Raw genomic sequence first — 27,353 nt, forward strand, 5'->3', positions numbered from 1 at the left:
GAAAGGGTCTGGAGAAGCCGTGGAGAACGTTATGCTGCCTGTAACATCATTCAGCATGACCGTTTTGGTGGTGGGTCAGTGATGGTCTGGGGAGGCATATCCATGGAGGGACACACAGACCTCTGCAGGCTAGACAATGGCACCCTGACTGCCATTAGGTATCCGGATGAAATCCTTGGACCCATTGTCAGACCCTACGCTGTTGCAGTGAGTCCTGGGTTCCTCCTGGTGCACGACAATGCCAGGCCTCATGTGGCGAGAGTATGCAGGCAGTTCCTGGAGGATGAAGGAATTGATACCATTGAATGGCTCCCACGCTTGCCTGACATAAATCCGATAGAACACCTCTGGGATATCATGTTTCGGTCCATCCGACTCCACCAGGTTGCACCTCAGACTGTCCAGGAGCTCAGTGACACCCTTGTCCAGATCTGGGAGGAAATACCCCAGGACACCATCCGTAGTCTCATTAGTGGCAAGCCCTGATATTGTCAGGCATGCATACAAGCACGTGGGGGCCTTACAAACTACTGGATATCATTTTGAGTTGCCACAATAAAATTTCAGCAAAATGGACTAGCCTGCTGCATCATATTTTCACTTTGATTTTCGGGGTGTCTTTGAATTCACCCTGAGCACATGTGACAGACGTGAAAGGGTTTGGAGAAGCTGTGGAGAACGTTATGCTGCCTTCCAATGAATGGCCCCAAGCTCGCCTGACCTAAATCCAATATAACACCTCTGGGATATAATGTTTCAGTACATCCAACGCCACCAGGTTGCACCTCAGACTGTCCAGGAGCTCAGTGATGCCCTGGTCCAGATCTAGGAGGAAATACCCCAGGACACCATCCGTCATCTCATTAGGAGCATGCCCCGGATGTTGTCAGGCATGCATACAAGCACATGGCGGCTATACAAACTACTGAGTACCATTTTGAGTTGCTGCAATGAAATTTCAGCAAAATGGACTAGCCTGCTGCATCATTTTTTCACTTTGATTTTCGGGGTGTCTTTGAAATCAGTCCTCTGTAGGTTGATAATTTTCATTTCCATCAAACGATGGGGCATCCTTAAGTTCCTAACACATTACCCAGTCCATATCAGTATAGATATCCAGCATGAGATTTTTCCCCATTGAGATCGTATGTGTTTTCAAAGTGTTCTTTTAATTTTTTGGAGCAGTGTATAATATACATTCACATCAGTCCCTAACCCTCAAGGAGCATACAATCTAAGGTCCCTAACTCACATTCATACATACAGTATCTCCCAGAAGTGAGCACACCCCTCACATTTTTGTAAATATTTTTATATCTTTTCATGTGACAACACTGAAGAAACGACACTTTGCTACAATGTAAAGTAGTGAGTGTACAGCTTGTATAACAGTGTAAATTTGCTGTCCCCTCAAAATAACTCAACACACAGCCAATAGTGTCTAAACCGCTGGCAACAAAAGTGAGTAAAGTGTCAATATTTTGTGTGGCCACCATTATTTTCCAGCACTGCCTTAACCCTCTTGGGCATGGAGTTCACCAGAGCTTCACAAGTTGCCACAGGAGGCCTCTTCCACTCCTCCATGACGTCATCACGGAGCTGGTGGATGTTACAGACCTTGTGCTTCTCCATCTTCCATTTGAGAATGCCCCACAGATGCTCAATAGGGTTTAGGTCTGGAGACATGCTTGGCTAGTCCATCACCTTTACCCTCAGCTTCTTTAGCAAGGCAGTGGTCGTCTTGGAGGTGTGTTTGGGGGTCGTTATCATGTTGGAATACTGCCCTGCGGCCCAGTCTCCGAAGGGAGGGGATCATGCTCAACTTCAGTATGTCACAGTATATGTTGGCATTCATGGTTCCCTCAATGAACTGTAGCTCCCCAGTGCCAGCACTCATGGAGCCCCAGGCCATGACATTCCCACCACCATGCTTGACTGTAGGCAAGACACACTTGTCTTTGTACCCCTCACCTGGTTGCCACTACACACGCTTGACACAATCTGAGCCAAAAAAGTTTATCTTGGTGTCATCAGACCACAGGTTCCAGTAATCCATGTCCTTAGTCTTCTTGTCTTCAGCAAACTGTTTGCAGGCTTTCTTGTGCATCATCTTTAGAAGAGGCTTCCTTCTGGGATGACAGCCATGCAGACCAATTTGATGCAGCGTGCGGCGTATGGTCTGAGCACTGACAGGCTGACCAACCCCACCCCTTCAACCTCTGCAGCAATGCTGGCAGCACTCATACATCTATTTCCCAAAGACAACCTCTGGATAAGACGCTGAGCACGTGCACTCAACTTCTTTGGTCAACCATGGTGAGGCCTGTTTTGAGTGGAACCTGTCCTGTTAAACAGCCGTATGGTCTTGGCCACCGTGCTGCAGCTCAGTTTCAAGGTCTTGGCAATCTTCTTATAGCCTAGACCATCTTTATGTAAAGCAACAATTATTTTTTTCAGATCCTCAGAGAGTTCTTTGCCATGAGGTGCCATGTTGATTTTCCAGTGACCAGTATGAGAGCGCACGATAACACCAAATTTAACACACCTTCTCCCCATTCACACCTGAGACCTTATAACACTAATGAGTCACATGACACTGGGGAGGGAAAATGGCTAATTGGGCCCAATTTGGACATTTTCACTTAGGTACTCGCTTTTGTTGCCAGCAGTTTAGACATTAATGGCTGTGTGTTGAGGTATTTTGAGGGGACAGCAAATTTACACTGTTATACAAGCTGTACACTCACTACTTTACATTGTAGCAAAGTGTCATTTCTTCAGTGTTGTCACATGAAAAGATAAAATAAAATATTTACAAAAATGTGAGGAGTGTACTCACTCCCGGGAGATACTGTACACATACTAGGGCCTATTTTTAGACAGGAACCAATTAACCAACCAGCATGTCTTTGGAGTGTGGAAGGAAACCAAAGTACCTGGAGAAAACTCACACAGGCACGGCGAGAACATGCAAACTCCAGGCAGGTAGTGTCATGGTTGGGGTTTAAACTGACGACCTTAGTGCTGCTTGAGTGAAATTATTATTATACAGGATTTATATAGCGCCAACAGTTTGCTCAGCGCTTCACAATATAAATATTTATTCCATACTTCTCTTTTAAGACGGTCTTTGTAAAGCGGCTGCAGAGATCTCTCTATTCACCAAACATAAGATACTGTCCTGTATATAACCAGAGTAAACCAAATCCATCTTTCCAATAATGTCTGGAAATCAAATTAACTATTTACCGTCCTGCCTACAGTACTTTTACTATGGGCGGGTGTCACAGCCATGTATATATACGTTGCCTGGCACGTGGCTCCAATGGACATAGTGGATTTCGGGTACCGGTACCCAGGATCGTGTGATCAAATGATCGCAATGTAAAGAAAACTGCTAGGAATAAACTTCATTCATAACAGCTGTGCTTACACTAGTGATACTGCATAGGAGGGAGGTGTATTGTAGCACACGTTTACATTTATATATGCATCCTCTCAGTTTTTCTTTTGTTTCAATCATGGCCATTGCAGTAGATCGCCTCAATGTGAGAAGAAGGTGGCCTGTGGCACAGCACCAAGTACACCCACAGATCATCTGATGGCTGGGCAGGCTGTGTATTCTAGGCAGGATGGAGGGGTGACAACAACAGCTCGTTGTCCCCTGGTTGATGTCAGCTGGGAGTAATGAATGGACAGCCGGGCCGGGCTGGCAGGAAGTTGTAATGAAGCTCTCTTCTCTCTCCCTCTCTCCTCTTCTCTCCTCTCTCTCTCCCTTGTCTCCATGCTGTCCCTCCCAGAGCTCCCAGTCTACAAGGGAGGAGGGGGCCGTCCAGCCAGCTTAGTCATTGATGGGCTCCTCCGTCCCCGGCCAGGACAGGAAGAGAGAAGTAAGGAGCTGTGACAAGGATGGTGACTCAGGTGACTGGCAGAGGATTACATTGATTAACCTTGTGCAGAGGGCGAGGCTCTCTCCAGCAGGCTCTCCTCCTCCTCCTCGCAGAAGGAAGATCGGCAGCCTGTGGGCACGGTGCTCCCTACCTTGTCGGATCGAGGGACATGCTGTGACCGGGGGGGAGGTGACAGTTGAGGATTTGACAGCCCGATGACGTGGTGCGATGATGAAGTGCCGTTAGAGCTCCATAGACAGGATGACCTGGGCACTGTGTAGGGGCATTCATGGATCTCACTGACTCAGGACAAGAACTTTCTGCTCCAGGTAAGGATCGCCTACACTATGCCTGCCTGCCTTTATTTCTCTACACGTCAGGCCCCATTTACACCCCAAAACACCCAACCTGGAAGACCCTATGTATGTCTGTGGCAGCTCTTCCCCTATAGATGCCTGTAGCTCAACACCAGGCATCGCAATCAGGGCCGGTGCCCTAGGCAAGACCTGCTACTTGCGCCCCCCCCCAAAAAAAAAATAAATGATTTTAAAAACAGTAGAAAATATTAAATCAACAAAACACCCAATTGCTGAATTTCTTTTAATTTGCAAAAATAAGTGTGATAAGATGCCACCAGCACCAATATCAACCACTTGGATTTACCCCCCTTCCGGACCAGGCCATTTTTTGCAATACGGCGCTGCGTTACTCACTAGAGTAAGTACAGCTGTTATGAATGAAGTTTATTCCATGCAGTTTTCTTTACATTGCGATCATTTGATCACACAATCCTGGGTACCGGTACCCGAAATCCGCTATGTCCATTGGAGCTGCGTTACTTTAACTGGCAACTGCGCGGTCATGCAACACTGTACATAAAGATTGTAAGCTCCAAGGAGCAGGGCCCTCCTATCCCTCTTATATTGAACTGTATTGTTGCTGTATCGTCTACCGTTATATTGTAAAGCGCTGAGCAAACTGTTGGCGCTATATAAATCACGAATCATAATAATAAATTACATTTATGTCCTTTTTTTTCCCCCCACAAATGGAGCTTTCTTTCGGTGGTATTTGATCGCCTGTGCCTTTTTAATTTTTGCGCTATAAACGACAATTTTGGAAAAAAAAACAATATTTTTGACTTTTTGCTATAAAACATATCCAATAAAAAAAAATGTTAAAAATCAAATTTCGTCATAAATTTAGGCCAAAATGTATTCTGCTACATGTCTTTGCTAAAAAAAATCCCAATATCTGTAAATTAATTGGTTTATGTGAAAGTTATAGCGTCTACAAATGGTGGTATATATACTGGAATTTTTTTTTTTATACTAGTAATGGCGGCGATCAGCGACTTATTGCAGGACTGCGGCGGGCATTCTGACACTGGGTGGGAACAAACTGCTACTGACATCCCCAGTGATACTAATACAGTGACCAGTGCTAATAAAAAGCACAGACACTGTACTAATGACACTGGGCAGGAAAGGGTTAACATCTGGGGCAATAAAAGGGTTAAGTGTGTGCTGTCTGTGTTTCACATTGTGTGCTGTGTTGTGTTTTACTAGGGAGACATGCTGCTTTGTATCTCTGTGCTGTGCAGAGAGATACAAAGCAGCATGTCCATGCTGACAGGAAAGAGACCTGTGTTGTTTACACACAGATCTCTCCCCTACCAACGATCACCGAGTCCCGGTCGGGAATGACGGGCCAGGACCCAGTGATTGACATTCCTATCAGCCAATAGCGGCACAGGTAAGGCGTGCTTCCCCTACACGGAAATGCAAATCACATACAGTCAGGTCCATAAATATTGGAACATCGACACAATTCTAACATTTTTGGCTCTATACACCACCACAATGGATTTGAAATGAAACAAATAAGATGTGCTTTAACTGCAGACTGTCAGCTTTAATTTGAGGGTATTTACATCCAAATCAGGTGAACGGTGTAGGAATTACAACAGTTTGCATATGTGCCTCCCACTTGTTAAGGGACCAAAAGTAATGGGACAGAATAATAATCATAAATCAAACTTTCACTTTTTAATACTTGGTTGCAAATCCTTTGCAGTCAATTACAGCCTGAAGTCTGGAACGCATAGACATCACCAAACACTGGGTTTCATCCCTGGTGATGCTCTGCCAGGCCTCTACTGCAACTCTCTTCAGTTCCTGCTTGTTCTTGGGGCATTTTCCCTTCAGTTTTGTCTTCAGCAAGTGAAATGCATGCTCAATCGGATTCAGGTCAGGTGATTGACTTGGCCATTGCATAACATTCCACTTCTTTCCCTTAAAAAACTCTTTGGTTGCTTTTGCAGTATGCTTTGGGTCATTGTCCATCTGCACTGTGAAGCGGCGTCCAATGAGTTCTGAAGCATTTGGCTGAATATGAGCAGATAATATTGCCCGAAACACTTCAGAATTCATCCTGCTGCTTTTGTCAGCAGTCACATCATCAATAAATACAAGAGAACCATTTCCATTGGCAGCCATACATGCCCACGCCATGACACTACCACCACCATGCTTCACTGATGAGGTGGTATGCTTAGGATCATGAGCAGTTCCTTTCCTTCTCCATACTCTTCTCTTCCCATCACTCTGGTACAAGTTGATCTTGGTCTCATCTCTCCATAGGATGTTGTTCCAGAACTGTGAAGGCTTTTTTAGATGTCGTTTGGCAAACTCTAATCTGGCCTTCCTGTTTTTGAGGCTCACCAATGGTTTACATCTTGTGGTGAACCCTCTGTATTCACTCTGGTGAAGTCTTCTCTTGATTGTTGACTTTGACACACATACACCTACCTCCTGGAGGGTGTTCTTGATCTGGCCAACTGTTGTGAAGGGTGTTTTCTTCACCAGGTAAAGAATTCTTCGGTCATCCACCACAGTTGTTTTCCATGGTCTTCCGGGTCTTTTGGTGTTGCTGAGCTCACCGGTGCGTTCCTTCTTTTTAAGAATGTTCCAAACAGTTGTTTTGGCCACGCCTAATGTTTTTGCTATCTCTCTGATGGGTTTGTTTTGTTTTTTCAGCCTAATGATGGCTTGCTTCACTGATAGTGACAGCTCTTTGGATCTCATCTTGAGAGTTGACAGCAACAGATTCCAAATGCAAATAGCACACTTGAAATGAACTCTGGACCTTTTATGTGCTCATTGTAATTGGGATAATGAGGGAATAACATACACCTGGCGATGGAACAGCTGAGAAGCCAATTGTCCCATTACTTTTGGTCCCTTAACAAGTGGGAGGCACATATGCAAACTGTTGTAATTCCTACACCGTTCACCTGATTTGGATGTAAATACCCTCAAATTAAAGCTGACAGTCTGCAGTTAAAGCACATCTTGTTCATTTCATTTCAAATCCATTGTGGTGGTGTATAGAGCCAAAAATGTTAGAATTGTGTTGATGTCCCAATATTTATGGACCTGACTGTAAGTCCGGGTTCACACCAATTCAGTGCTGGAAAAGCTGCGAATCCTGTGCATCTCCCTCACTGCATTGCAATTGCATCGTGTTCATGCGATTTGGTGCGGGTGTCAATGATAAATAATGACATCCCAAAACAGAGCAAAACGCGATTGCCAGAAATAGCATTGCATGAATGAGAACACCCATGCAATGTAATTCAAGTGCAGATTTAAAAATGGTTCTGCATCTCTTTGGTGTGGATGTGATGCAATTTGAGCCATACAAAAAGTGGTGCGGTGCAATTCCTGTGCGAATTAGATGCAGTATACTGCACTGCATAGTGTGTACCCGGGCTGTGCGATTCACGTGGTTCTGTCCAGTGCTATTTCAGCACATTCATTTTGAATGGGCTGAAATCGCACCACCCCAAAAAGTAGTGGAGGCACTACTTTTTAAAACGCACTGCAACCGGATCGCATGGTACAAATGTACCATGCGATCCGGTGCAGGCAAACACGCTTCATTTGTGACGTTTGTCAACTTTCTGTTGATACCCGCTGCAGATTGCAAGTGTAGTGCGTTTTACATGCAGTTTGAATGGCTCAGGAATGAAAAGCTCGTTCCTGTGCGATTCATATGTGAGCATGGTCTGAATCGGCCCTCAGGGAAGAGAATTGGGTGCTAAAGATCCGATAGAGAAGTTCTCCCTATTGAAAAGCAATGGACTGGCACACTATTAGTACATTGGTATTTTTAAAATTGAATTCCATGCACAAAACACTTTCACTTAAAGGGATAGTTCATCTTTACCAAAAAAAAACTGCCTATGCAGATAAGGGGTGTCTGTAGATAAAAACAAACTGTGCTTCTCTGACTAAAGTTGAATAATGCCCTTGCTAGGCCATTTCATCCTTCGTGAAGCCTGACTGGAATACTCTCAGGACGTTGCTAATTGAGGCCTAGTCATTACTGCTCATCTCCACCATCATAGGAGTGAGTTCTCAGACGCTAAGCTCAAAGCTACTACATCATGGGAGAGAAACATCATGTTAGGAGGTCTGAATCAGAGAAAAACCTCACTCCTGTGATGGTGGGGGTGAGCAGTAATGACTAGGCCTCACTTAGCAACGTCTTGGAAGTACTTAGCAACAGCCTGGGAGTATTCCAATCAGGCTTCAAGAGGTGCACAAATGGCCTACACCTATAGCAAGGACATTATTCAACTTTAGTCAGAGACACACAGTTTGTTTTTATTCACAGACAGCCCTTACCTGCATAGGCAGTTCTTTGGTGAAGGTGAACTATCCCTTTAAACATTTTCCTCATTAGCCACAAAGGATATAAATCCACTTTGAGTGCACCAGATGTCTTTGCAAATTGAAATTTTACCTTGTGAAAGTAGCAGTGACATCATCTTTGTGCTATGCATAGCTTGTGCTGAGAGCAGAGCTGAGGGAGGTGCCTAGTAGGCTCCACCCACTACAGGCTGTCTGCAGAAAACTACAGGAGGGGTGGAGACCAGACCAGTCACCCTGCACAAGGAGAGATAGCACTAGTGACAGGTCTTTATTACAGAAAGTCCCTGCACAGAGGTAAAGTTTCACACTGGATTACTGTACAGATCTGGAAGGAATACACAAGGCACACCAAGATTCAAGGAAGAATACACATGATGAATATATTTAGACAACATTTGCTTATTATGGAGTTTAGCTTTAATACTAATGTACCCAAATGACAATGTTGTACACATATCAGATATTTATCAATTGCAACATACAGTGCATCCAGAAAGTATTCACAGCGCTTAACTTTTGCCACTTTCTGTTATGTTACAGCCTTATTCCAAAATGGATTACATTCATTTTATACTCCATTCAATAATCCATAATGACAATGTGAAAGAAGTTTGTATTAAAATCTTTGCAATTTATTAAAAATAAAAAAAACACATGTACATAAGTATTCACAGGCTTTGCCATGACACTCAAAATTGAGCTCTGGTGCATCCTGTTCCCACTGATCATCCTTCAGATGTTTCCACAACTTGATAGGAGTCCACCTGGGGGAAATTCAGTTGATTGGACATGATTAGGAAAGGCATAAACCTGTCTATATAAGGTCCCACAGTTAACAGTGCATGTCAGAGCACAAACCAAGCCATGAAGTCCAAGGAATTGTCAGTAGACCTCCGAGACAGGATTGTATCAAGGCACAGATCTGGGGAAGGGTACAGAAAAATATCTGCAGCATTGAAAGTCCCAATGAGCACAGTGGCCTCCATCATCCGTAAATGGAAGACGTTTGGAACCATCAGGAAACTTCCTACAGCGGGCCGCCCGGCCAAAATAAGCAATCGAGGGAGAAGGGCCTTAGCCAGGGAGGTAACCAAACACCCGATGGTCACTCTGAAAGAGCTCCAGCATTTCTCTGTGCAGAGAGGAGGACCTTCTAGAAGAACAACCATCTCTGCAGCACTCCACCAATCAAGTCTTTATGGTAGAGTGGCCAAACGGAAGCCACTCCTCAGTAAAAGGCAAATGGCAGCCTGCCTGGAGTTTGCCAAAAGGCACCTGAGGGACTCTCAGACCATGAGAAACAAAACTCTCTGGTCTGATGAAACAAAGATTGAACTCTTTGGCCTGAATGCCAAGCATCATGTCTGGAGGAAACCAGGCCTCTCACAACCTGGCCAATACCATCCCTACAGTACAGTATGGTGGTGACCACATCATGCTGTGGGGATGTTTTTCAGCGGCAGGAACTGGGAGACTAGTCAGGATCAAAGGAAAGATGAATGCAGCAATGTACAGAGACATCTTTGAGGAAAATCTGTTCCATAGCGCTCTGGACCTTAGACTGGGGCGACGGTTCATCTTTCAACAGGACAACGACCCTAAGCACACAGCGCACATAACAAAAGAACAGCTGCGGGCCAACTCTGTGAATGTCCTGGAGTGGCCCAGCCAGAGCCCAGACTTGAACCCGATTGAACATCTCTGGAGAGATCTGAAAATGGCTGTGCACCGACGCTCCCCATCCAACCTGATGGAGCGTAAGAGGTACTGCAAAGAAAAATGGGAGAAATTGCCCAAAAATAGGTGTGCCAAGCTTGTAGCATCATACTCAAAACGACTTGAGGCTGTAATTGGTGCTAAAGGTGCTTCAACAAAAGATTGAGCAAAGGCTGTGAATACTTATGTACATGTGGGGTTTTTCGGTTTTTATTTTTAATAAATTGCAAAGATTTCAAAACGAACTTCTTTCATATTGTCATTATGGGGTATTGTTTGTAGAATGTTGAGGAACAAAATGAATTTAATCCATTTTGGAATAAGGCTGTAACATAACAAAATGTGGCAAAAGTTAAGCGCTGGGAATACTTTCTGGATGCACTGTAATGTGTCACAAAACAGTAGTTTCCCAGATAAAAGCATAGGGAGAGGGAGAAGGTGAAGCCTCAAAAAAAAAAAAATTTCAGAGTGCAAGACCCTTCAGAAAAGAACTGTTTTGGGTGTTTTTGGCCCCATAGACTTAGGGCCGGTTCACACCACACGCAGTCCAGTACGTTTTTTTTTTCCTGCTAAACAAATGCATGGGTAGTAGGTTATATGGGTTCCAATGGTATAGTTCACACTAGTCATTTCCAATGTGTTACAGTTCCAGAAAAAAAAAGTAGGACGTACTGTGTTTTTTCTGTACTGAACTGTACCGGAACATGGTAAAATGCACTGGAACACAAAAAAAGCACCGGAACACACATGACCTTATTTAAGGTGAAGGAAAAAAAGATGGGAAAAAATGCACCAAAATGCATCAAAAACACATCAAAAATGGAAATATGCATTTAAACTGTGGTTCTATGTGGTTTCTATGGTGTTAACTGGCCCTTAAAGTGATGCTAAAGGAATAATTACAAGAAAAACAAAATAACAAGCATGACCATACTTTCCTGCTGTGTGCAGTGCTTTTTCACAGAGCAGCCCAGATCCTCCTCGGTACCCCACAGGCTCTCCTGGCCCCTCCCTACTGTCAGGTGCCCCCACAGCAAGGAGCTTGCTATGGGGGCACCTACTGCTCCGTTTGTCTATTCACCCATGGAGCCACGGCTGGGCCCCGCCCCCTCTCTCTTCTTATTGGCTCATTTGCTGTGAATTACAGCAGTAGGACCCAATTGCTCCTGCTGCTGTCTCAGCCAATCAGAAAAGGGAGTCCTGGGATAGCCGAGACTCCAGTGCACATTGCTGGATGGAGAGGGGGCTTAAGTGAGTATTAGGGGGGGCTGCTGCACAGAGACGGTTTTTTACCTTCATGCATAGAATGCATGAAGATAAAAAAAACCTTCAGCCTTTACAACCGCTTTAACGCAGAACTACACCCATCAATTTAACTGTTTCCCAAAGCAGTTACATTCAAGGCATGCTGTAAATGTTAACTGTCACAATTGCTTGTGCTCTCAACCAACTCAAATGGCTGGTGTCATAACTGATCACATGTGCAGCACCATGGCAACTGCATATCAAGCATAGGCTAAGGCTATGCTCACACCGGTGATTTAGAACGTCAGGGTGAACTGTCGCAACAGGGATCTTCTGATTCCTGCTGCAGCTGTGAGCGGCTAGGTGTGGGGATAATGACAGGTCGCCAGTGGCCGCAGCTATTCGCAGCTTTCTTCACAGCCAGCAATTACCTGAAGCGATTGCTGCTTGACGCATTTTGTGACATTGAGAACTGTGATTATTGTGAATAGGACTGGCAGCCGCAGCTAGCTGCTCACAACCAGGGGTGGGCTGACCATTTGGAAACTTGGGCACTGCCCGAGGACCCAGGGTCAGTAGGTACCTTTTTCATAGGCTTTTTTGAGTTTGGGCAAGGACACAGGGACCCCATGATCCCCTATTGCCCAGGGGTCCCATGAGTTGTCAGTCCGCGCCTGCTCACAACCGCAGTAGGAGTCAGAAGATACCTGCTACTGCAGTTCACACCGGCCTAAATTGTGTGTGGAGATGGCAGCTTCCTTGGTTGTAAAGGACAGGAGGGTTTAGTTCCGATTGCTCAGTTGCCGAGTTTGAGGCCCCATTCACGTGTGTGATCTGTCACCCTTCTACAACCTGCTTCTGTGCAGCTTGGAAAAAGGTGCAGGTGCTTCTTCTGGTGCGACATAGTGTGTTTTTTTGCCGCATACCCTTCAGTAGGAGCGCAATAATAATGCTTCAAAGGATACTGTATACGTACTGCTGAAACACACTTCTCTTATTTCTAATTGATTATATGTTTATATTTTTCTTAACCATTTATCCCCCATCCCACACCTCCACACTTTCCTTTTCTTTTACTCATCTATACTTTATTTGTCACATACGGTGTGTGCTCTGATTGCCTTCGTTTCTCTGCTGTCCTTTGCATAATCAAGTTGTAAAATAAACAAAAAACATTAAAGTTTTACTAAACCCACAACAGTAAAATCAGTCTGTATATGCAGTAAAGCATGCTTGTTATACTCACTGTCGAACCTAAGGGGTTAATCCTCCACATTGTGTAAAAAGGCTGTTTGATCCTGTCTTCTCTGATCTTCCCCTGCTTATACAGTTCCCAAATTATCTGCTGATACTTCAACTGAAAAAAAAAGTAGATGCTACTACCTATCCAATGCTCAACCCAGGAGCTGGGCGTGTGCATGATCCACAGTTGTTTATCCGTTCCAGAATTAAATGAAACCGATCCGCGCTACCGCCATTGCTCTAAAACACAGGTGTCAAACTGGCGGCCCTCCAGCTGTTGCCAAACTACAAGTCCCTTGAGGCAATGCAAGATTGACAGGCAGAGGCATGATGGGACTTGTAGTTTTGCAACAGCTGGAGGGCCGCCAGTTTGACACCCCTGCTCTAAAATCTTTGTTTTTTAATAAAACAAAAAGTTTAGAGCAATGGCGGCAGTGCGGATCGATTTCATTTAAACCTGCTGATACTACAGAACCCTAGGAGATACTCTGTACATGCTCAGTTTGGTGTGTATGGCTAGAGTGTTTTTGTTTCTTGGGAGAGTGCATGTGATCAGCACAGGGCCAATCAGCACTGTCCAGACAGAGGGCAAGGGGTTCTGCAGTCTCTTAGGACAGTGAGAGGAGAATGAAAACTTCTACAAGCTTTAACCAGTGCTCAACTGATGAAAAAAAACATTTAACAGTTTATATTTACTAAAATAATTGCATTTCCATGTTCTGTGTACTGTGGGAGACCAGATATAGTGAATGCAGGGTCTTGGGTTTAGTAACATGTTAATGTAAAATGAAAAGTATCAAAAAATGCACCAAAAACATATAAACAATGCACAAAAAAGCATAAAAATGCAAAATGACAAATATGAATCTAGCCTTAGTACATGTAATCTCTCTCCTCTGTGTTTAAATTCAATTATATGACTAATCAACATTTTACAGTGCCTGGAACAAAAAAAATATATATAGAATGACTGATCTGAAACACTCCCATGTATTTTATGTATGTATATATTTGGCATGCAACAATGCCTGTAGTGAATCTGACTATATTTACCAATAAACCTGAAAATACAGAGGACAGTATACAGAGTGCATCAGTCCATAGTAGCCAATCAGAACCCATTGTTTAAACATTTATGGACAGTTATTGGAAATTTAGGCTGTTTTGATTCATTGCATGTTGCATAGCATTACTCATTTTATTGCTTTATTAAAAAGAACTTCTAGTGTCTATGGTTGTACCATCCCATGATACAAGCCAGCACGTGTATGCAACCTGTTGAAGATTGTTTATAATATGATAAGACAGTTTACAATATGATAAGGCCTTTTTTGTCTCAGCTGGTTAGTATGTTTCTAAGATATTCTAGTGAGCATATGTTGTATTGTTATTGATTTTAATAACCACACCAGATCCAAAACTCTAGTTCAATATTAGAAATAATAAGTAATACAGCTATATATTTATTACATTTCAATACATGTATTTTATTTTTTTAAGGATTTGATGTAAACAATGCACAAAAGCATGAATGAATTTCAAGAATATAGGAGTACACATCATGGCATGGGGTATAAAATTGAAATTTAGGTTCTAGTGCATTGAGGTATTATGTATAATGTGAATGAGCAGGTCCCCTCTACCAACATAAGTGGTAAATGGAGCTGTTGGGAGGGGGCACAAGATATCTCAATGTGCACTGGGGGTCTGGCGACAGTTAAATTGGAGCACCTCTAGAGAAACGTTAGAACTGCAGTGTGGGAGGCCCCGAGTCAGGGGAACACCCCACAATCCTAATTTTTAGGTGAATAGATAGAGTTCAGGTTTAATGCTTGAAAGTAAAACTGCTGTATATGCTGTAATAAACAATATATCTATGGTACTAATATATTTTTGCAATTTCTCTGCAGGTGAAGGAAGAGAATAATGAGAAGAAATGGCAGACCAAAGCCAAATTCAGTCATCTGCTTCAAAAAGCATACGACCTTTTCGCTCCAGCGAGGAGTACCTTGAAGCCATGAAAGAAGATCTCACAGACTGGCTCAATATGTTGTATGACCTGGACATGGATGCTGGCACTTTCATGGACGCACTGGAGACCGGGTACACACTTTGTCAGCATGCTAATAATCTCAATCGGCTGGCACAAGATTTTAAAACACAGTATCCAGAAGCTGCTGCTGGCATGAGATTGCCACAAAAGGATGTAACATTCCAGGTTAAAGGAGCCATTCCAGGTTCATTCATGGCCAGGGACAATGTATCTAACTTCATTAGCTGGTGCCGCAAGGAGCTTGGCATACCAGAGGTGCTAATGTTTGAAACTAATGATCTGGTACTGAGGAAAGGGGAGAAGAGTTTTGTGCTGTGCTTGCTTGAGGTGGCCCGACGTGGGGCACGATTTGGGATGCCAGCACCAATGCTCATTCAGATGGAAGAAGAGATTGATGAGGAGCTTAGTCGGGGCAAACCGAATCTAGAACAGCGCAAGTATCCACGGGCACCGATTCCTGTTCAACCACCACGTACCATATATGATCTCAAGAACCTGGATGAGTTGGTATGCATCATATGTAGTCTATACCAGCCATTCTCAACCATGGTTCCTTAAGAGGTTGTTAGGGGTTCCATTAGCTGTGGCTGACTGACCTCTCACCTGATGGTGTCTAGGTCCAACGCCACTTGGCAGAGCCACCAGCATGACATCAATGATCTTTTTAGGTGTCTGTAAGTGTGTCATTCAGATCATCACTGTAAGGGGAGCATTATTCTTATTGACCATTAATGCAATGGACATTATGCCCACTGACCAGCATTGTAAGGGACATTCTTCCCACTAATCACCAATGTAAAGGACATTCTTCCTATTGACCATCAATGTAAGGGACATTCTTCCCACTAATCGCCAGTGTACAGGACAATTCTTCCCATTGACCACCAATGTAAAGAACATTCTTCCCCCTGACCACCAATGTAATGGCCATTCTTCCCCCTGACCACCAATGTAATGGCCATTCTTCCCCCTGACCACCAATGTAATGGACATTCTTCCCCCTGACCACCATTGTAAGGGACATTCTTCCCCCTGACCACCATTGTAAGGGACATTCTTCCCACTAACCACCAAAGTACAGGACGTTCTTCCCATTGACCACCAATGTAAAGGACATTCTTTCCACTGACCACCAATGTAAAGGACATTCTTCCCACTGACCACCAGTGTAATGGACATTCTTTCCACTGACCACCATTGTAAGGGAGATTCTTCCCACTGACCACCAATGCAAAGGACATTCTTCCCACTGAGCACCATTGTAAGGGAAATTCTTCCCACTGATCACCATTGTAAGGGAAATTCTTCCCACTGATCACCATTGTAAGGGAAATTCTTCCCACTGACCCCGCTTAATTCATATTAGCTGGGGTTCTCCAAGACCTGAAAGTTATTACTCCTAGGGTTCCTCTGGGGTAAAATGATTGAGAAAGGCAAGTCTATAGTGTCCTGTCAGCATTTTAAGAGTATTTTAATGATGCAATGCAATGTATTATACTGCTCTATTGAATTAATTCCGTTCTGGTTTGTACTAACAGCTGTTTATAATGCATTCATGAGCAAACATATGCACACATTATGGAGCCCAGTAAGCACAAATGCAGAAAGAAAGTAGACTATAACAATCACATGTTATGGGTTCTATTCTAACCAGTCCTGGAAAGTAGTATGTCAAATGAAGTCAGATTCACCTTCTGTGAGTAGTTTAAATCTGCTTTACTGAGTATAGTTTAGGTTTATATTTGGAGTTGGTATTAGAAACGTGCAGACACCAGAACAAAAATCCTGATGTACTAGTTATTCTAGCAAATGTACACTGTTGTGCTTTTTCTTCTTGGTGGATATTTGATACCTATTCGAGAAGCTATTAGTTCACTTTCTCAGATTATGATACAAGGAAGGTTAGATGTTTCCCTCGAGGCCACAGCTCTGGCTGTCACTTGTCACCTTTCTTCAGCTAAAGGAAAGCTAATATTATACCTCCAGCATAAAACCATGGTTTTACATTGTAGGCTCTACAATGGCCCTCAAAGAAAGCTGCGTTGGAGCAGCAATGGGTTCTAAAAGGGAACAAAAGCTACTGAAGCAGACCTTCACCTAATTATTACATTCATCATTACCTACTTCCTCCCCCTTAGCTTCTTACACAATCACCTTTTTTGGGGGGAAGAGAGTACCTGTTTTTGGTGGTACCCACTTCCAATTCTTTTTTTTGCAGTGCCCCTCTGCCCCTGCCACCTGCCTGTCTACAGCCTCTCTAGATATTGTCACATATCCAAGAGGCTACAGGACCAGTCTCCCTACAGTCTGGATCTCGCACATGGCAACTGGACGTCAGCTGTGAGTGATCAGGAAGTCACAGCCGACTTGCAAATCAAACATGACGGAGTGGAAGATCAGAAGAATTGTGTGCATTGAAAATAGCGCTACACTTCTTAGGTTGGCGTTTCTTAAAAGTCAGTGGTTACAGTACTTGTAGCTGCTGACTTAATTTTCCCCTGGCCAGGTGAAGTGCTTCTTTAGATAACTATCAGGACTATAACCAATCTCTATGCACCTTTCTACATGAACTAACATTCAGGGACCTGTTACTCGCAGTTTTCATGTTCCTGATTTTAAAATTTTACCTCTCTTTATAATAAAACCAATACTAACCTGTGAAAAGTCCATTATGCATTGTGTACTTTATTCTTCCTTGGATACTCCTGATAAAAAGTAATATGCCCCACTTGGATATACACATCTCCATGATAGTGCTGATGTCACTACTCATTTAGTGTGTGTGTGCCATGCAGTTTCATTAAGGCACATAAATAATTACGAAGTATACCTACGTTTTATCTTGGCTTTATTGTGGAGGAACAGTCCTTTATTTATTATGATAGGAATTCAAATTTTAAAAAATGTATATTACTATCGTTTTAGTTCACTATCCAGCCAACAGTTGTCACTGTAGTCTATTTTTACCATGTAAGGTACTGTATCCCTTTCACCGCTGCTAAATAAACTTGTTCTCAAACCTCAGAGTTATCTCAGAACTATAGGCAAGTCATTCCTCATCAGCGGGCTCAGTAAGAGTTTTATAGAGAATTTAAAGTAGAACTATAGGCAAAACTTTTTTTTTTTTTTTTCATTTCGGATAGGGCAAGGGAGATTGTGGAGATTTCCCTTCACTTCTTGTCCATAGCCAAACAGAAGTGAGAGGAAATCCCTGCAAATTAAGGAAATTCCTTGGGTGACCCCTAGGTCACCAGAACTAGTGTCCCCATTGAAAAATTTCTCCTCTTACTTTTCTGCGGACAACCCAAAATTTAGGATTTTCTTTTACTTTCAAAATCTCCCTAACAGGGGCACAGACAGAAATAAAAACTGGCAAGCATTCTAATGCCTTTGCACTCTATCCAAAACTAAATATACTTTAAACCTCTGCAAAAAAAATTAAATTTGGACCCCAGGAGCTTTTAGCCATAATGTGCCAGTATGCACAGTATATTGGCACATTATGGCTGATTTACTTGGCTAATGATCTCCTCCAGCTCTGAACTGCCAGTGCTCCTATAGGTCATGAGTGCAGCCACCTTTTTCTGGTCTTCCGTCTGACGGCTCGGTGGCTAGGCCGCAATGACGCCACTCCCAAGCATGTGTACGGGAGTCACATCATCACAGCACAGAGCTGTGCCATAAATGTGCGACCCAGTGAACACAAGTGCTGACAGGCAGGTAGAAGGGATTGTGACAAAAGAAACCGATAGGGTCTTCTGTCACAAAAATCCTACCTGTTAGTGTTTTCTTATTTTTTGTAGATTGAATTCCACTTTAAGACTAGGGCTACACTGGTGATTAAGTTTCTCTGCTGTTGAAAGATTTAACCACTTGGCACTCCTCCAACTAGCAGCATACTGAATTCAACATGATTCCAATGTGATAACAGTCAAAAAGCAGTTCAAATTCCCTGTACCCCCAGCCACTGTACCCCAGTGAGTAAGTTTCTCTGCTGCTGAAAGATTTAACCACTTGTTGTCACTCCTCCAATTAGCAGCATACTGAAGTCAATATGATTCAAATGCGATAACAGTCAAAAAGCAGTTCAAATTCACTGTACCCCCAGCCTGAATCTTACAAAAGGAACAGCTACTCACGCTTCGTTGACTGTATTCTCTTTGGCTAACCCATACTGCTTTGGAAATTCTTTGTGATTGTTCATACAGTATATAATAAAGCAGATATACAAAACTGGCTAGTAAGTATGAAAAAAAACACTAGATTAAATTGGTCCAAAACCATTATTGTGTTCCTTTAAAGCAGAACTCCAGGAAAAAACCTCTTTACATATTCTTGTTGCTAATTTCCTACCTTCACTGAATATGTCACCCATCTTCTGGTTCACTTAGTAGTTGCTCTGAAATAGCCTATTCATTTTCAAATTAAACCGTTAATTCTCTTTGGCTTCCTGTTTGTAAGATTGGTGGTTTCTATGCCTCCTATTCCCCCAGCCACTGGTCTTGGCACATCCCTTCTGTAGTTCTTTCTCCAGGAAGCAGTGATGTAATTCAGCCCCACTTGCAGTGGTGGGTGGATTGGGACTCTCAGACATATTCAACATGTACATTCCTAGTGTACCCATCTACATTCACTACAATTCCCTGGGGTTGGTGGAAGGTATAGTTTCCTTTTACTGCAGAGAGCAAGGAGAAGATGTGATCTAATCCCTGCTGTTACACCTCCTCCTTGGCAGAGCAGATGATGTTATCTTTTGAATTACAGAGATGAAGTCATGAAAATTCAATTAGACTTTTCTCGTAAATGGTAAGGACTGTCAACATTTTATTAACTGTGTAGTGTTTTGTGTAGGTGTGTGTAGTAATGGGTGATTTTTTTGCATATCCTGGAGCTCTTAAGTAAGAGGTCCTCTACTCAAACATCACCAACTGTTAAACAGACAGTAATCTTTGTAGTTAAGCAACTCTTTAGATTGGCAAACATAGCTATATTCCTTAATCCTACCTTCTTGTCTATACCTTGCTTTTGTTATAGCCAGTTAAGTGGATTAGGCTAACATAACTGGGTGGAAACTGACCATCTAGAAAATCTTGATATTTACCACCAGATCCAACTTGTCCAACATTTGGCAATGTTCTTAACAAAAAGCAGGAGAAAACCTTCTACTGTTCCCTTGCTCTCCCACCAACATTGAAATAAACTTGCAATCTTAGCTGAGTTTACAAGTTATGGAGGACACAGCAAGCCCAAATGCCCTCTAAATTCCATGTGTAGAGCTAATCTTTTAGATCAGCCTTTCTCAACCTTTTCAGCACGGAGGAACCCTTGAAATGACTCTTTGGTCTCCAGGTCTTCTGCTAAAAATTACTGTATCTTCAGCTCATGATACATTCGTGTGATGGTCAGTGGGAAGAATGTTCCTTACACTTGTGGTCATTGAGAAGAATTACCCCCTTACAGATAGCTAAAAATATCAATGGTGTCAGCGGGAACCTATCTGAGAGGCAGATATTTCTTGTTTTTCAAGGAACCCCTAGCAACCTCTGGAGGAACCCTGGTTGAGAAACCCTGTTTTAGATAGTAGAATAGTACAATGCCACTAGGATTTCATATGACAGATCCCTATAAAGGTCACCTAAGGCTTTGCTGATGGCTGCTAATCAGGCATGGATTGTATCATTGGTTAGTTTTGGCAATAAAGTAGAATGTAGACATTTATTATCAGCCTTGTGTCAGACTTTTTGAACAATAGAAGTTCTGTATTTAGTTTCACCCTAGGCTCAGATCATTTTTAACGTTCCAGCATTAAACTACATTCATCCCAATGTTTTGGAAACAGTTATTGTTGGTGGGGTGCAATAACACATACATCAGTGCCCTTTGTCCCTTCCCTTGGGAATATTTCAGTGTTTCATATGGCATACTGCATCTTTGCACTGTCATGGAACAGAGTTTTGTGATCTCTTTAAATGTTGTTGTAATTGCATTCTATACAATTTTATTCAACTCTGGGTTACATAGTTGAAAAAGAGAACAGAATTTACTCAAACTCTATATTATTTTTTCATTTTTGTCACAAGTATACGCCTTTTTACTGTTGACTGATTGTGTATTTTAAGCCTCTATTAATCAGACCAGTGTAAGAGTGTTCTGCACAAAACCCATCAACCTCGTAAAAGGAAGTGATATCATGACATGTTTTTCCTGCCTGTAGTTCTTGTATGTCAACTCAGTCTGTAGACTTTCCCTAGATATTTGTGTTTCCAAGGTGACGCAGAGACTAAGACTTCCTGCGGAAAATCTAATGAACTTCAGTGTCCTAATTCTCAGAAAAAAATCATACATAGAGATCCACATCTCAGAGAACAGAAAGACCTGTGTTGTGAGTTTATACTCTTAAAGGTAAACTCCACTAAAAACAGATATTTGGGTTTTGCATTGTGCCTGGCAAGGAGTAGCACCTGCTGGCTGTTTATCTCTCCTGGGTACATCAGTAGTGGGAACTCTTACCTGAATTTCCAATTCTTCCCAACTGCCACAGCCATTACAACTGAATAAAGGTGTCACCCCCATGTCACTGTACCACTGTCCATGAATTATCCATTGCTTAACTAATAAGTCAGTGACAACTTTGTTGTAGCTTTATAGAAAGAAGTAGAGATACAGACTTCTGCATAGGGTCCCTGGAAGATATGTAAATCCACAGAGAGGGTGCGTATACCTAAATCCAAAAACAAAATGTAATATATTGAAGCTTACCAGTTCTTGGATGTGGTGATTGCATTAGGCAGGCCATACATGATTAATTTTTAATGAATCCACACATTTAAGGTGGATGGGGGAATCCCTCCCATGGAGCTATTGTATTCTGACAGTGAGGAGACTTCCCCACCATTGAAATACATGGATCAGCGTTGCAGGCTATGGCTGAATTTCGATTTAACTATGGCGGACTTTAGTTTTTCTGTTATTAGATTTTTTTCTTTACTGTCACCTGGTGATCGGGTCAGTAGCACACTTCATGTCTTAGGGTGTCTCCTCTATCTATGGAAGAGCAATGGAAACACCCTTGGAAAAAGCACTGTCTGGAGAGGGTAGTATTAGGTGGACTAGAAGATTTAGATGAACTTTACATAAGTGACTAACAAATTAAAGACCAACTCCAGCCTTTAGGATAAAGCTTTTAACCAAAAGCCGACCATTTTAAGCACCCCTGTCAGTGGCAAATGGTTTGTTTTAGCCATCTGACACTTTTGCTTGGACAACTTGGTCTGTTAAAAGAATTTGAAAAACAACAGATTCATTGGCAGAACGGACAGGTAAAAAAATATGTTACGGGGTAACTGTTTTGGAAAAGAGGAACTAAACCCATCAATTTACCTGTTTCCAAAAACAGTTACATTCAAGGCATTCCATGAATGATAACTGTCACAGTTGCTTGATCTCTCAGCCAAATGGTCAAGCCATAAAATGGTTGGTGACATAACTGATCACATGTGCAGCACCATGGCAACTGCAGATCAAACAGGGGTTAAAATGGCAGCTTCTTTAGCTGTAAAGGATAGGAGGGTTTAGTTCCACTTTAATGCTAGTGGCAAGTCTGCATAATACATGTCATTTTATATTTTGCTTTTGATTTTGAGTTCTGCTTTAATGCCTCCCCCCCCCCCCCTTTCCCATTTTTGGAGATTTTTTTAGGGTGGAGGGAGCGGGTACCTAGTGTTAGCAGTTATCCAATCCCATATCCGCTCCGACCACCTAGGTGATTGGAGCAGAAGTGCTCTCAACCCCGCCCCTCCATCACCCACATGTCACAGGTCCCAGAAAGCTGCGGGACCATTCATACACTGCACTGTGCTTGCGCAGTGGGAAGCCGACTGTGAAGCCACAAGGAGTCATAGCCGGTTTTCCTGAGTACACATGCCAATGCTGGGAACCCAAAGATCATTGAAGAACTGGCCCGGGTGAGGACAGCACTGTATACCTGGACAGAACGTCTTTTTGTTTTTCTAGTCAGTAGATACAGTATTTGAATTTATTTATTTTTCTTTATGACTGAAGTTATGTTATTAACAAGAAGAAATGGAAGGTGTTTGTGTTCAACAAGTCAGGCTGTTGTCATCTTTCCTGTTTTTGCATATATAAGAACATAGATGCAAACATCTGTTTGATTACTGCGAAAAATATGCAAAATAAGTTTTCCTGTGCTAGAGGAAATATGCATATAGATTAATAAAAATATTTCTTTGTCATTGGAAGAAGAGATTTATTGTTGGGTGGATCTGCGCTTTATGATATTTTAAGAAAGGGTGTGTGACAGGTATTAAAGTATTCTCTCCAGCTATTACTGTGTTTATTCTAAGTCTGTGTACTGTGCCAGTTTGAGCACATGATTTCCACTGAAACTTGTGTGCTGTAAAATGAGTGATAGATCAATAGAACAAATCTTTTTACTACCTATAGAGTCCATGATAATACAAAGTTTGCACCTGTTACATTGTTTAACAATTCATCACAGAGCGATGAAGAATCAATAGAAGTCCTTTTTGGGCCACTCATTTTATTCAGTTCACACTGTCAGTTTGTTGCCTCCTAACATCGTTGTTTTCTGTCTGCAGGTTCGTGAGATATTAGGGTGCTGCCGTTGTCCATCTCAGTTTCCAATGATTAAAGTATCAGAGGGAAAATATCAGGTTGGGGACAGTAATACACTCATCTTTGTGCGGGTAAGAATGAATTTTAAATGTTTCTTTACTCAAAACTGATATTTGAATAACTAGTTGAATTACATCCCAAATTTTATTTTTATATCTGTCACTGCCATTACACAACCAAGTTGTGGTATCTCAGTTCTCTGGATTAGGAAGTGCTACAGGGAAATCTTACTAATGCTTCAACTCAAAACTAAAAGATCAGTTTGGGACGGAGTTGACATTTAAAACTGTACATTTAACTTGATTAAAAACTAAACAGAGGCATGTGTTTAAAAAAAAAAAAAGAGAAGTCATGATTAGATTTTATATAAATATATATATACAGTTGTGTTCATAATAATAGCAGTGTGTTGAAAAAAGTGAATAAAGCTCAAAATCCTTCTAATAAATTTTATTTCCATACACACAAATGCATTGGGAACACTACACATTCTATTCCAAATCAAAACATGAAGAAAAATATATCAAATTTGTGTTGTTCCTCTTAAAAAAATGTAAGAAAAGTGAATATTAGACTGTTCAAAAAAATAGCAGTGTTTGTATTCTTCTTTACAAACTCAAACATTCACTATATAAACTGAAAAATGTTTGAAGATTTTGCTTTCCTTTGAATCACTTAATTATTATTTAGTTGTATAAGCACTGTTTCTGAGAACTGCTGTACAACTGTGTTGCATGGAGTCAACCAACTTCTGGCACCTGTGAACAGGTATTCCAGCCCAGGATGATTGGACTACATTCCACAGTTCTTCTCTATTTCTTGGTTTTGCCTCAGAAACTGCATTTTTGATGTCACCCCACAAGTTTTCTATTGGATTAAGATCTGGGGATTGGGCTGGCTACTCCATAACAGAGGCGGACTGACAACTCATGGGGCCCCCGGGCAGTAGGGGATCATGGGGCCCCTGTGTCCTTGCCCAAACTCAAAAAAGCCTATGAAAAAGGTATCAGAGGCATCTCATGGGGCCCCCTACTGACCCCGGGCCCTCAGGTATTGCCCGAGTTTCCAAATGGTCAGTCCGCCCCTGCTCCATAACGTCAATCTTGTTGGTCTGGAACCAAAATGTTGCACGTTTACTGGTGTGTTTGGGGTCGTTGTCTTGTTGGAACACCCATTTCAAGGGCATTTCATTTTCAGCATAAGGCAGCATGACTTCTTCAAGTATTCTGATGTATTCAAACTGATCCATGATCCCTGGTATGCGATAAATAGGCCCAACACCGTAGTATGAGAAACATCCCCATATCATGATGCTTGCGCAACCATGCTTCACTGTCTTCACAGTGTACCGTGGCTTGAATTCAGTGTTTGGGGGTCGTCTGACAAACTGTCTCCGCCCACTAGACCCAAAAAGAACAATCTTACTTTCATCAGTCCACAAAATGTTTCTCTTTAGGTCAGTCAATGCGCTCTTTGGCAAATTGTAACCTCTTCAGCACGTCTTTTTTTTCAACAGTGGGAGTTTGCGGGGGGTTCTTGCAGATAGCTTGGCTTCACATAGGCGTCTTCTAATTGTAACAGTACTCACAGGTAACTTTAGACCTTCTTTGATCTTCCTGGAGCTGATTGTTGGCTGAGTCCTTGCCATTTTGGCTATTCTTCTATCCATTTGAATGGTAGTTTTTCGCTTTCTTCCACGTCTTTCAGGTTTTGGTTGCCATTTTAAAGCATTTGTGATCATTTTAGCTAAGCAGCCTATCATTTTCTGCACTTCTTTATATGTTTTCCCCTCTCCAATCAACTTTTTAATCAAGGTACGCTGTTCTTCTGAATAATGTCTGGAATGACCCATTTTCCTCAGAATTTCAGAGAGAAATGCACTGTAACCAGCATGTACAACATTTGCTGCCTTCCTTCCTTAAATAAGGGCAATAATTGCCACCTGTTTTTCAAAGAATGAATGACCTCACTAATAGAACTCCACACTGCTATTATTTTGAACATGCCCCTTTAAATTAGTGATTCAATTACACAGAATCAGCAGCATGCATGTCATGACTGTTGGGTCTATTGGATTTCTATTACTCTACTACACCTGCTAGTAAATTATTTGCCATGTAGAAATATCATTTCTACCAAAAGCAGTGATTGATCAGGTTAGTGATGTCTGACTGCTATTATTTTGAACACAACTGTATATATACATATACACTCACCACTGGCCACTTTATTAAATATATATTGTTAGGATCAGAGGGGCAAAACAGGCTATTGGCAGACAGTTTAATAAACTTAATCTGCTTTATTTACTGTATCACCAAACATAAAAGTGACAAACTTTGTCTTCAGATTCAGTTTAAACATGACAGGTAAATCTTCCCATCAGTTCAACACAGTCTTACATGAATAACTTTCAGCGTCCCAGCCAGAGCAAACACAGTATTGCAAAGTCTCTGTTAAAGGCAAGCTCACCCAGCAGGTCAAAGTCAGATTATGGATACTTCCAGGCACAGTCCAGGTCTCCTCAATACAGACAGCAAAACTGCCTCTTTACTATTTTATATATATATATATATATATATATATATATACACACACTGCTGTGCTCAAAGGTTTGCATACTCTTGTAGAATTGGTACAGTATGTACCCTTTTTAAAGAAAACATGAGTGAGCAGCCAAGACAGATTTTTTTTCTGTCTTATGGGATTCATATACATCTGTAGGTCATAACAGAATAGCACAATCATAAATCAAGACATGACAACAAGTAAATTAAATGACTCCTGTTCAAAAGTCTGCATACCCTTAATTCCTAATACTGTGTATTGTTCTTTTTAGTATCAATGACGGTGTGCAGTCTTTTGTAATAGTTGCCTGCGAGGCCTCAAATTCTTGCAGGTGGTATAGCTGCTCATTTGTCTTGGTCATGCAAAGTGTTTGGTCGTCTTGCATGAACCACACATTTGAGATCTCCCCAGAGTAGCTCGATGATGTTAAAGTGGAGTTCCACCTGAAAAAAAAAAAAAAAAAAGTCAGCAGCTACAAAAACTGTAGCTGCTGACTTTTAAAATACAGCCACTTACCTGTCCCCCGGTCCAGCAGTGTCCTCACCACCGCTGGTTTCACCGGCTGTCTTCTCCGGCTGTCTTCTCTCCCTGGTGCATCTCTCCATGTCTTCTCTCCCTGGCATCTTCACTGTTAAGGCCACTCCAGAACGTTCGCCTTTTTCTGCTGTAACCACTGGAGGGTCAACTTGGCCTTACACTTAGGGTCCTTGTCGTGCTGGAAAGTCCAAGAGCATTCCATGCGCAGCTTTCATGCCGAAGAATGCAAATTGCTTGCCAGTATTTTCCGATAACATGCTGTATTCATCTTGCCATCAATTTTCACAAGATTCCCTGTGCCTCTAGAGCTCACACACCCCCAAAACATCAGTGAGCCTTCACCATGCTTCACAGTGGGGATGGTATTCTTGTTGATATAGGTTTTGTTGACCCCTCTCCAAACATAGCACTTATGGTTGTTGTGACCATAAAGCTCTATTTTGGTGTCATCACTCCAGATTACAGTTCTGAGGTCAAGGTGTTGTCGTGCATATTGTAACCAGACTTTTTTGTGCCATTGTTGCAGTAAAGGCTTCTTTGTGGCAACTGACCATGCAGCTAATTTGTGTTCACAGTACACAGTTGCTATATTCTGAATAGACAAGCTGTCTGCTGAGCCACCCCCTCCTCCCCCACACAAATTTATCTCATGTGTGGGGAAAACTTGTCAGAAGTGACCCATGCTGATAAGATGAAGGAAGTACCAGAGAGAAACAACACTTAGAACTT

The 27,353-nt window shown here is 42.2% G+C and overlaps 1 protein-coding gene across 1 annotated transcript in view; it reads left to right on the forward strand.

Annotated features, from left to right (window-relative positions):
* Window positions 1-3,671: 3,671 nt before the first annotated feature.
* The window catches only part of GAS2L1 (growth arrest specific 2 like 1), a 63,105-nt gene continuing 39,423 nt past the window's right edge, over window positions 3,672-27,353 (forward strand). Inside the window, exons 1-3 of the mRNA XM_089655442.1 lie at window positions 3,672-4,219; window positions 14,722-15,371; window positions 23,483-23,590. Of these exons, the coding sequence (XP_089511568.1) occupies window positions 14,748-15,371; window positions 23,483-23,590 (732 nt within the window). The 5' untranslated portion in view covers window positions 3,672-4,219; window positions 14,722-14,747. The remainder of the gene's footprint in view (window positions 4,220-14,721; window positions 15,372-23,482; window positions 23,591-27,353) is intronic.

This window comes from Staurois parvus, unplaced genomic scaffold (assembly GCF_062004578.1).
Source record: "Staurois parvus isolate SC_StPar_1 unplaced genomic scaffold, SC_StPar_1.0 ptg000840l, whole genome shotgun sequence".
NCBI classification, from domain to species: domain Eukaryota; kingdom Metazoa; phylum Chordata; class Amphibia; order Anura; family Ranidae; genus Staurois; species Staurois parvus.